The 12,543-nt window shown below is 36.2% G+C and overlaps 3 protein-coding genes across 9 annotated transcripts in view; 2 read left to right on the top strand and 1 right to left on the bottom strand.

The window, feature by feature from the left end:
- The window catches only part of Usp12-46 (Ubiquitin-specific protease 12/46), a 448,691-nt gene that overhangs the window by 144,805 nt on the left and 291,343 nt on the right, over positions 1 to 12,543 (bottom strand). The window lies entirely within an intron of this gene.
- Positions 355 to 2,620, top strand: LOC137244743 (endothelin-converting enzyme homolog). Its single transcript, XM_067774185.1, has one exon. It carries the CDS (start codon positions 446 to 448, stop codon positions 2,552 to 2,554), a length of 2,109 nt encoding a protein of 702 aa, XP_067630286.1. The 5' UTR covers positions 355 to 445; the 3' UTR covers positions 2,555 to 2,620.
- LOC137244750 (neprilysin-like) lies at positions 5,437 to 7,688 on the top strand. The gene has a single exon (XM_067774199.1). It carries the CDS (start codon positions 5,445 to 5,447, stop codon positions 7,572 to 7,574), a length of 2,130 nt encoding a protein of 709 aa, XP_067630300.1. The 5' UTR covers positions 5,437 to 5,444; the 3' UTR covers positions 7,575 to 7,688.

A 12,543-nucleotide genomic window follows, 5' to 3' on the forward strand; every position in this document is an offset into this window, starting at 1 on the left:
GTTTATGTATGTGTAAGAAAATGTTGCCAATGTTGGTCTTATTTTGAGTTTGCCATCTCCTTTTGACAGTCCCATCGACCATGCAATGAAATAAATAAAATCAGCTGATGAGATGAGCCAACCATATAATTGAGCCATGACTTATGCAAAAAAAAAAAAAATTTTAATAAAATGTATCCCTTGCGTAAATTTTTTTAAATCGTGATCATATGTATACAAACACAACCATTAATAGTTGTTTGCGATAACCTTAAACGTCCCAGAGCATTAGAAGCATACTTTTACAATATGCAATATGTTAATACATTCATAGAATTCAAATTATCAACTTTTCGTTTATGAAATCAACAATTTTGTACTTTTGGTGCCAGCGTTCACATTTAGTGTGTGCTATAACTTAGTACGGAAACTTACAACATAAAGCTAAAATAAAATTCAAACGAGGATGCTGATAAAATGCACAACACTATGGAGGAGTATATTGTTTTTGTTTTGGATGGTCGCTGCTACTAAAGGTGATGAGCAAAATGAACCAATAATAATGCGTAAACGCAACGAAGTGCCAAGATATATGAACTTTCACGCCGATCCTTGTCTGGATTTTTACGAATTCGCATGCGGCAACTGGGAGCAGCCTTACGTGCAAACGCGACATGCACAACCAAGTATTGAAGACCTAGAAGTCTATATGCGCACAATGGTCGATCATGACTTACGAAATATGCTGGATGAACAAACGAAACTGGAGGATGGTATGAATGGACGTAAGTTGAAAGATTTCTACAAATCATGTACGTTAGCTGAACGAAATGGTGTAGCTCAACAGGAGTATTTTAGTCGCATAATAGAGTCTCATGGAGGATTTCCGGCTGTGGCTGGTTCTAATTGGCATATGCAAAGTCATAACTATGATTGGCAAGATGTAGTGGGCAATCTACGTTTCCAATATGGCATGAATATATTGGTTGGGGTCAAAATTGAAGCCAACTATTTGTATCCAATGGAAGATAGTATTTACTTGGGCGAACCAGATACGATAATACCCGAGGAGCTTTGCAGTGTAGAGGGTACAAATAAAACCCATATACGCGCTGAAGAATATGCGATTATTGAGAATGAAGTAGCAGAAAATTTGAATATTTGGCTATCGTTGGATATGGAAGAGGCACAAAAGGTCGCGACCGCGCTAGTGGCATTCGAATACGAACTGTGTAAAGGTATGCAACAACAACGTTATACAAAACAACCAATGTTTGTTTGGCAGAGTTACAATAGTAATATACGTAAAACACTTTTCGATTTTACGCATCATTTCGATAAGAAAATTGACTTTATATCAGCGACTTTTGGCGCTCAGATACATAAACCTGTCTACATGACGGCCGAACCATACTTCAGGCAACTTATACGCACACTGGCAACAACGAATAAAACAACTATAGCAAATTATATTATGTACCAAACGCTATCTGCGCTCAGTTTCCCGCGCAACGACCAACCCAGCAAACGCGAGTTCTTTTGTCTGGAAAAGGCGAAAAGTTATTTTCCAAAGGTACTCGGCGAGATGTATATGAGGAATCGTGTTAATATCGCCACCAGAGATGATGTGGTCAATATGTTTGATAAATTAAAAGAATCCTTTCGCATGAATTTACAAAAACCATGGATTGATGATTATACGCGCCACATAGCCGAGAGCAAACTCGCTGAAATGCGTTTACTTTTTCCAGAGTATAATAAAATGGAAATAAGTAATATTAATATAAATCGCAGCAATTATTGGACAAATTTGGATATTTTAATGAAAGATCGTCAAGAAGCACAATTTCAACGTATTTTTCCACCAGCACGCAAAAATCTTTACAATAATGTGGAATCATATGACGCACAGATTGTCTATAGAGCTCAGCACACACGTTTCGAAATGGGTTGGGGTTTATTACAGGATCCACTTTATCACATCAATTATCCCAACTCTGTGCGTTATGCAGTGATTGGACAAAAATTGTCTAGCATGCTCGCCAACGCTTTTGATGACATCTCATGGTCTACAACGATTAATGGTACATTGAATTGGGATTTCAAAATCATGCACGCATATCGTAATCGTAGTGAATGCTTTCGTCAACAAATCAGCAATTATCTTCACAATGATCCTTTGCTGTTTTCAAATGCTACCCAATTGCGTGAAATTATTGCACAAAGTTCAGGTCTAAATGTGGCATTCAATGCTTACCTTAATTGGCTCGCACTTCTACAGCCGACTGATGACTTTGAAATATTGACCAAGGAAACGTTACCTGAATTAAATTTTACTAATACTCAACTATTTTTTATTGCTTTTGCACAAATGCATTGCAAAGCTGGTGGCGCTATGTCAAGAAAATTCGGTGGCGGTACGTCTGCTGCACACAAATTGAGCCCCAGAGAGCGTCATTCTATCGCGCGCTTTGCAGTTAATGGGCCTTTGCGGAATTTTATTGAATTTGCACGAGATTTTGGTTGCGGAATGGGCGTGGAAATGAATCCCCCTGATAAATGTGTTATTTATTAGATGTATGTGAATGTTACTCTTTGTAGTAGTAAATAAATATTTGCGAATGCCTCTTTTATGTTGTCCCAACAATTTCAATGTTACTTTTTTTAATGTATTGTAGGTACACTCGCCGGCTCGACCGTTCTAGAGCACATTTACCGCCATTATGTGTTATTATTATTATTATTATTAGGAATCGGTGCAATGCGATTTTTATTTAAATCCATTGTGCTTGGCCTGTCAGCCTATGTATTAAAAAACTTTTAAGGAATTTAAGTACCACATCAGGCTTTTTAATCTATACCAAGAGGCGATTAAATGTAAACCGGCGCTTCATCCTCCAGCTCAAATAAGCGACAGATTTGTGTATCGGATAGATTTAACTTACTGAGGTGGTATCATAGACTGCATTGTCCCGTACAGTACCCAGAGAGCTCGTAGCTCCACTCTGTGTTGGCTGAACTGTTTTGTTTCCCAGTTACTTTCGGTTTCCTTAGTGTGTGCCTTTGTTAGTTCACAGCTCCGTGTATGGCTGGGTAGTCTGCCTATTCATGCTCCTTATGCCCGAAAATCCATCTTAATAAAGGCTAATATTTGGCTCCCAGATGATTTAGGACTTCTGTGCATTCATACACTATCTTAGGCTTAGGAGTAGCTATGCTGCCTGGCTGTCTGACACAATGAGGATCCGTTCACTAATTTGATCATAAAAATTATTCCAAGCATCTCTCTACGCTTGCAAGGGTAGCAAGATTTATAAGTTTTAGCCGATTGGTATAAGGGGGTAGTTTATACAAAGAATCCCATTGAAAATCCCTTATCAGCGGTAGATTTTGGAGATACATATCTAGTTTTTCAAGTGTGAACACTTGACCTGAAAAGCTCCATATGTAAGGTCTCACCGCTGTTTATATAATGTTTGTTTTCGGCCGAACTTAAACTTCCTTACTTGTTTACTACTGAATTTAAAATATACGATCTCGGCTCCGGTGTACTCACTTGGATTGAGTATACTCGATACCTTTACTGAATTTGAGTACTAGTATCGATACTTTGATTCGAGTATTTCAAGTATCGATACCTTTTTAAAAGTTTTATCACGAATTATGGCAGTAGTACTTCACAATTAAATTAATCAATAGATTCAACCAGATTCATTATTACTGAACTTGCGCTGCTTGTATACTCTCAGTATTTCTTCAAGGGTCCCCACCTTTCGCGAGCAGCCGTCTTTTACACCTGCTTGCTTATTTCTCGTTTCTACATCACATAGAAGGTTATCAAGCTATTACATGTACATATATGTGTGACTATTTCTCTTTCTTCCTCGCTCTTAGCTGCTAATTATACGTATGTGGAATATTCTCTTCGCTCTTAGCTTTGCCGTTTACATGCATGTGTGGCTGCTTGCTTTCCTGCTAATATTCCCCGGAGTATTTTGTCAGCTATTCTTTTGTTAAAATGCAGTTTGTAATTGTGAAAACTTTGGGATAGTACCAAAGAGTGGGAAAAATAATTTCACTTGCAAAATGTAAAACACCCATAGCCAAAGCAAATGTCGAATTCTGGTGGCTGTTGTTGTTGTTGTTGTAGCGATAAAGACACATCTGGAAGGATATAGATCCGGTACGTTCAGGTAATAAGCACCATTAAGGTTCAAGCCCGACCATCTCGGGAACAAATTAATATTAAACCTTCTAGCCCATCCCTCCCCCATCCCCTAGTTCCATGGACCTTGGTGTCACCAAACCCTAGGCTGCTAAAGAAACAGGATTCGCGACGGGTATTTGAGGTTGAAAATTGGGTTGCAGAAGCTATTATTTACACAGGCAATCACTTTAAAGGGTTGCGCTACACAACCCCTTGAATCGTTTGGGTATTTTAGTCGCCTGTTACGATATTCAAAGCCCTCTAACCCGTTGGGGATTCGAATTCATCTTCTTATGCTTTACATGTAGGAAAAGTTGAAGATTGCCACTTTTTGTATGCCAGATATCGCTAGTGTCACTCGATCTGTCGTCCGTCATAAAAATACGTGCAATCTACTAATTACACATAAGCTTGCGCTGAATGCAGCTACATATGTATATGAGAAAGTCCATTGTGGCGGGGCCATAATTCAATGTTATTCAATATAAGACATAATCAGTCAACGCCAATTGACTTAGCTTACGAACTAATCAGCCTCCCTTGTACATACTCATACATACATACTTGTACTAGCATATACTAATGTGTGACCTTCCATTCGAAATTGTACATATGTTGCGGTAAGGGGAAGGCATTTTGCTTATCGCCAAAAGAAGACGATGCTCACTCACATCTTTTTATACTCAGCTGAGCAGAGCTCACAGAGTATATTAATTTTGTTCGCATAACGCTACCCCGTAACGGCATAAACTAATCGAGATAGATATAGACTTCAAAATGATCTGGGCGAAAAAAGACATTCATTTGGCCATGTCCGTCCGTCTGTCCGTAAACACGATAACTTGACTAAATTCTGAGGTATCTTAATGAAATTTGGTATGTAAGTTCCTGGGCACTCTTCTCAGATCGCTATTTAAAATTATTGAAAACAGACTATAACCACGCCCACAAAGTGCGATAATTCATTACCAAAGACGGATAAAGCGATGAAACTTTGTAGGTGGGTTGACCTTATGACGCAAGTAGAAATTTAGAAAAATTTTGGACAATGGGCATGGCACCGCCCACTTTTAAAAGAAGGTAATTTAAAAGTTTTGCAAGCTGTAATTTGGCAGCTGAGTATGTAATGTTCGGTTACACCCGAACTTAGCCTTCTTTACTTGTTGTAGTATAAAATTGTAGCAAAAAATTTTGTATACAAAATATTATTGGCATTTCTCAACAAATTTAGTATTGATTAAAGTTTCACAACGTCAAAATGTTTAGATTTATAAAGCTACCGCTACATTTATTGACGGTTTTGTACTGCATTTTCACTTTACATTTTTGCGTGCATTGGATAGCGGGTGACCGTAATGTTAACAACCGAGAAAGGGATGAACATATCATACGCAATGCTAAAGCGACAGAGGTACTCAAATATATGAACTCCTCCGCTGATCCATGTAACAACTTTTATGATTATGCATGCGGTAAATGGCAGGAACATCAGCAACATCTGCAAGAGGGTGACGCGCCTATATCAATGGAAACTCAATTAGTACAACGCGTGCGCAAAGATGTACAAATGTTGCTCAATGCTGCCACACGTACTAAAAAACCGACCATGAACGAACGCAAAATCAAAGAATTCTATAAGTCATGCCTAACAGTGGAACGCTCATCGGAGTTGCAGCAAGCTTTTTTAATGAATTTTATTAAAGAATATCATGGGATGCCATTACTTGCGGCCACCAAATGGAGTATCCACTACGATTGGGTAGAAGTTATTGCCCGACTTCGACTTAATTATGGGTTTGACTTTCTGATCGGTATGGATGTCGATGATAAGGCACACCCCACGCTACCTGGTAGAGCGGTCATTTTTTTAACGGAACCTAAAATAACATTGATTCCACGTCATTTGTGCAGCGCCGGCTCCGTAGTCGATGTGGAAGAACGCGAACAAGTCTCGGCACAATTGCAAGCAGAAGTTTCGAAGGATTTGCAAGCTTGGTTTTCACTAAAGGAGGATGAAACTGAACGTGTCGCTGGTGATATTATACGTTTCGAGTTTGATTTATGCAGATTCATGAGGGAAGAGGAATCGGTGCCTCCGCCTCCACCATCAGCAAAAGTTGACAAGCCTGAACGAATTGTATACGAAGGACGCAATCTTGTATATCTCTCTAAAAAATTTGATAATATAATTAATTTCAGAAAGTATTTGGAAAATAGTCTAAATTCAAGCATTTCAAATATGGATATTGTTATGCAAGCGCCGCATTATTTTCATAATTTAGCGCGTCTAGTGCAATTGAATCCCTTGCCAACTCTTACCAATTACATTATGTATCGTGCGCTCAGCGTAATAAATTTACCCCGCAATGAGACGAGAAATCCACGTGCTGGCTATTGCGCTGAATTAGTTATGCGCTACTTTCCCAAGGTGATCGGTGAGATGTACAAAAATAAATATCAACGTAGCGATATAAGAAGTGATGTAGAGCAATTATTCGTCGCAATTAAGGAAAAATTAAGAGATGCTTTGAATATAGTTGGCTTGCCAGATAATGCGCGCAATGCCTTTCGAAACAAACTCATGCTGCATGAATCTTTATTGTTCCCCGATAACAAGAATGTAAAATTACTGGATCTACCTTTAGAACATACAAACTTTTGGCACAAACAAGATATCGCTATGAAATATATAGGTTACATAGAACGTCAACGTTTCTATGGTGGTGACCCCGAGTTGGATGAGGGCATTGTTCAGGCACATGATATCCATATGAAGCTGGTGGCAAATGGTCTCATTACCGGTTGGGGTATACTGCAACCACCATTCTATGATTATTTATACTCCAATTCGCTAAAATATGCTTTAATCGGTCAACGTATTGCGCGTGAACTTATTGACGCTGTAATGCCTAATACGCAAGAAAATCCGATTACGCAGGATGATTTGGTTGTGGAAGTTTTTAATAACATTTCCGAATGTTATCGCATACAGTTCAGCAACTATTTGCATAATATACCAAATAGATTCTATAATGTTACCAAATTGCATCAACTGCAGTTAGATAGTGCTGGTTTGAATGTTGCTTTCAGCGCCTACCTCGCCTGGTTGGATTCGGTGGATCCGAGCAATATGCCTATTTTGTTGCGTGAAACTTTACCCGGTGTAGACTTTACAAATACACAACTATTTTTTTTAGGCTTTGCTCAGTCTCGTTGTTATGCTGAATTTATGGAAGAGACCCCACCATTATATCTTCCGTTGGACACGCATACCGAAGAGCTGTACAAGGTTATCGGTGTTCTGGCAAATAATGTGGAATTCGCGCGTGAGTTTGGTTGCGCGCCAGGCACGGAAATGAATCCAGATGACAAATGTAAGTTATATTAAATTGAAGCTGAGAAATATTTGTAGGGAGAGAAATAAAATACCATAGAGGAGTTGTAAGAACTAATATCGATAATATAATACGAATGAAATAAGAAAGAGTTTTTCAGACAAAAATAGTGTTTTTAATTGCTAATGCTTTGAATCAGTCATCGGCACGGCTTTAAAATGTCAGTGTTACACATCTTAAGCTTCCCCAATCACTTCTTAGCGAACGTGAACGTGAGTATTTTTTTTTCTGTATGATACATGTATTTGTTATTGGTTCACTTTTCGCATTAGTTAAGACCAGGGGCACCCATCGGATGAAACATGTGATCGGTTCGAACCGTTTTTGCACTTTTGGACTGGTTCATCAAAGGGGTGTTTTGGCTCTTTAAGTCGGTAAAATGGTTTAGAAATAAAAAAAATGTGCTTATAACTGTTAAGTATTTAGTTCTAATGTCTAGTGTCCCACCCTCCACAAACTAAAGAGCTCATATTTTTTTATTTGGGTAGTTATTCGAAAAGTGTAATCAATTCATATCATTCGGAAATCGCTTTTTATTATCAAACGATATGATTTTACATATTAATGATTTTTATTTGGACTTAGTTTCCTCCTTCTCTACTTCTTTTAAAATCTAATCAATTTCCACATCAAGATTGACAGTATCAAAAGGTAAACAAAAAAGTTATACAGCCCAATTCTAAATATTCCTTCAGAATTTTGTTCTCGCGGATTTTTTTATTCCCGCGGAAAAATTTCTCCAATTCTTTCCCCCCAGGGAGAACAATAATTGGGGAATAGGAATTTCGAATTTTCGAAGTCAGCTGTTTTGTCAATTGAAATTTCGTTGTGCATTTCTTATTTTGTTTAAAAAATTTAAAAGTTTCATTATTGTTGCAAATTTGTTTGAAATTTAGAAATAAAATATAAACAATGCACGGTATTGCATTTCATGTGGTATTCACAGAAATGAGTAATGAATTGGTGCCACAGCAACGTCAACAGAGGAGCATAAGAAGAAAAAGACGGCGGGATAACATAAATCCGCCGGAGTTGCCTGCTTCCATTCAGTAAAGCAATTTTCTGACGGCCAAGTTGAGTTGAATTCGTCTTTCGTCATATGGAAAAATCTATTTAAGCCTTCTTAAAAAATCTTTGCGCAATTTCTGGATTACTGTATCAAATATACCAAGAGCTCTTCCGTTGCTTATGATATACTTTTCTACTTAGAGAATATTGTGGTAGAATGTACATTAAGGTGGGTTGATTTGCATGGACGAAAGTTAACCCATATCGCGCCATCGATATTTCGATATGTTTTGGGCTCAGGAAAAAATGTTCCACTAAACATACTCAAAAAAATAATTTTCGACCCACCCAGCATTTTTTGAAATTATTGATCATATTAGAATCTTTTTCGAGTCTCCAGCATGATCAAAATAAGCATATATGCGCTCATTTTCTGATCAGAAAAGACTCCCTCGTTGGGAGAAAATGGTACCCTACGCGACTACACTTGGTGAGCCTCTTTTAACCTATATTTCTTATCAGTATTTAGTCTTTTTCGAGTCATATTTACCATCATTTATGAGTCTTGTGGGCATAATTTTTAAGTGTGTTTTAAAGCTTTTGCGATTCTTTTTCGAGACATTTAAGAGTCTATTTGGAATCTTATTTTAATAATTTTTTGTGATCGCTTTACATTTTGTTGTTGCTTTTTCAATAAATCATATTTCACTCATAAGAGGGAGTCGATTTCGAGTCTTCTTTTGATCGCAGAATTGATTAAACAGTTTTTAGTCGTCAAAAGGAGTCGAAAAAGTCTCATTGTGGTGATTTATACTTTAATCAATCTTCCATATGCTATGTGGGCAAATTTGAGTTTTTGCAAAATTTGAGTTTTTTGACTTTTTTTCTTTGATTTTTAAGGTTTTTTTCATGACCTACTTAAAAAATTTTCATTTGATTTTAAAATTTTCATGTATACCCTGTCCGACTCAAAATTGTCCGCTAAAAACTGTGGCGATAACAGTTTTTTGAAAAAAAAATATTTTTTTGGTTTTAAGAGTGTTTTGGTGAAAAAATTTATTTTTTCGCCATTTTTTTTAAGGGTTTCTTCAGAAACGTGCAAAAGTGTTGCCGATGAAAACGAATTTGTCTCATAGTTCCTATCCCACTTAAAATTATGCGATAAAAACGTTGGCATTTACAGTTAAAAAAATTTTTTTTTTGTTTTTGGGACTTGTTTTGGTCGAAATCGATTTTTTTTCGTATGATTTAATCGGGGATTGGCCGTATTGCTTTTTTTTTTAAATGTGTGAAAACATTTATTTGAAGCAATTTTTAATTTTATAATTAAATTATATATAATAAATTATATATAAATTTTACCACAAGCTTACGTATTGGGCATAGATGGTTGTCTGAAAAAATCGTCAAGATCGGATATATTTATAATATATATCCCATACAACCGACTGTTCAGGTAAGAGGATTTTCATATTTTTTTTCGAAATCGAGTTTTATTATAAATATGTCCGATCTGGACGATCTTGACAACCATCTATGCCCAATACGTAAGCTTGTGGTAAAATTTGATGTAGCTAGCTGTTAAAATGAGGCAGAAATGGGGCAGAAATGGCAAAAATCCTCTTATTGAAAAATCGATTGTATGGGAGGTATATGCTATAGTGGTCCGATCTGGTCGGCAGACGGACGGATGGACGGACGGACGGACAGACGGACATGGCTCAACCAACTTAGCTCGTCCCCTGATCATTTTGGTATACTTATTGGTGGGTCTTACGGAAACATATACATAAAAAATGATTTGGAGCCTTGAAAATGAAAAAGATCGATTTCTACCAAAACAAGTCCTAAAAACCAAAAAAAAAATGTTTTCAAACTGTTAATGCCAATGTTTTTATCGCATAATTTTAAGTGGGATAGGAACTATAAGACAAATTCGTTTTCATCGGCAAAACTTTTGCACGTTTCTGAAGAAACCCTTAAAAAAATGGCGAAAAAATAAATTTTTTCACCAAAACACCCCTCAAAACCCAAAAAATATATATTTTTTTTTCAAAAAACTGTTACCGCCAAAGTTTTTAGCGGACAATTTTCAGTCGGACAGGGTATACATGAAAATTTTAAAATCAAATGAAAATTTTTTAAGCAGGTCATAAAAAAACCTTAAAAATCAAAGAAAAAAAGTCAAACAACTCAAATTTTGCAGGCTCGAAAATTATGGAAATAGTTAGTGGAACTTTTTTTTGAGTCCAAAACATATCGAAAAATCGATAGCGCGATATAGGTTAATAAATCGACCCAGCTTAATGTACATATTTTAGCATAAATATGTACAAATAAGTGTTCTTTTTTTAAAGAACCAATTTCCTTTAACTACTTTGATGCATTCCCTTTAATTTAACAAGTGAAAAAACTTCTTAGAAATGGCAGAGAAATTTCCCTCTCACTAATATTCATAATACCTACTTTTCTCCCATAAGCGGTTTCCACTTTTTCGAACATTGTTTAGGATAGGAGGAAAGGGAGAAGTGAAAAAACGAAAAAAGGAATTTTTATTTAGATTACGAGGAATGGGAGAAGGGAAAAAATTCGCACGGAATTTTTGTTTAGAATTGGGCTGATAAACTTATATATCGAAATTTTTTATTATTAACTAACCATAGAACCGATTCAAAATGGTTCGATTTTCGGTTCGGATAAAATACTTGGGGACTATTTAGATTCGGTTAGTAGGTTAGTGGTCCAGTTTTTTTAACTAGAAAACGCGGTTTTCCGACGGTCCCCTGTTTAATGCTAGATTATTCGAACAATCGATTAGACGATTAGCAAGCGTTGTTTAGTAAAATAACCGAATATCACTATTCGACTAGATGTTCGTTTTCGGCTAGTGGCAGATTAGACCATACATGTTAAATTTCAATTAGAATTAGCAATTGATGCAATTGTTTTATATTCTCTAATTCATTAAACAATTAGAAAGGTTCACCTAATTCCCATTAGATAAGTGAAATTTTTATTCTAATGGTAAATCTAATTGCAATTAGTTGCCATTAGCAAAAAAAATTGGTTTACCTTTACAATTAGAAATCTAATTGACTTCTGCTAATGCAATTAGATATTCAATTAGCTCGAATTAGAATCAATTATTTATATTTATTTACAGCATTATTCGTTCACTTCAATAATTCTTTGAAAAAAATTTATTTTTATCAAAATAATTGATTTTAATTCAAGCTAATTGAAAATCTTATTGCATTAGCAGAAGTCAATTAGATTTCTAATTGTAAAGGTAAACCAATTTTTTTTGCTAATGGCAACTAATTGCAATTAGATTTACCATTAGAATAAAAATTTCAATTATCTAATGGGAATTAGGTGAACCTTTCTAATTGTTTAATGAATTAGAGAATTTCGCAAATGAAGGTTAATTAGCAATCATTAGCATTATCTAATCATTACTTAGCACCTATGTTCTGCACCATATATCAGGACGGGTATGATAAGTGATTTGTAGAGTATGATTTTTGTTTGCCGCGAGAGGACTTTACTTTTCAAACGCCTACCTAGTCCAAAGTAGCATTTATTGACAAGAGTAATTCTTCGCTGGATTTCAGAGCTGATGTTGTTGTTAGCGTTGATGTTGGTTCCCACATAAACGAAATCTTTTACAATTTCGGTATCATTCCGGGGCCATTTCCGGACTCCCGAGATTATATCGACACTGTTCGGTATATTTCTCATGATAAAATCTGAACTATTTGGGCCAGTTCGAAACCGTGTACGGAATCTTTTCGGGACTACTTTTAGGTTTACTTCGGGATTGTGCTCGGAATCTTTTCAGGACTGTTTATAGGTTAGATACTTTGAGGCTATTAAAAGACCGTTTTGGGATCATTTGAGCAACATTTTCGGGACTACTTCAAGATTTTTTAGGACTATTTCGGGACCGTTTAC

Source organism: Eurosta solidaginis, chromosome 1 (assembly GCF_040869045.1).
Source record: "Eurosta solidaginis isolate ZX-2024a chromosome 1, ASM4086904v1, whole genome shotgun sequence".
Classification (NCBI taxonomy): domain Eukaryota; kingdom Metazoa; phylum Arthropoda; class Insecta; order Diptera; family Tephritidae; genus Eurosta; species Eurosta solidaginis.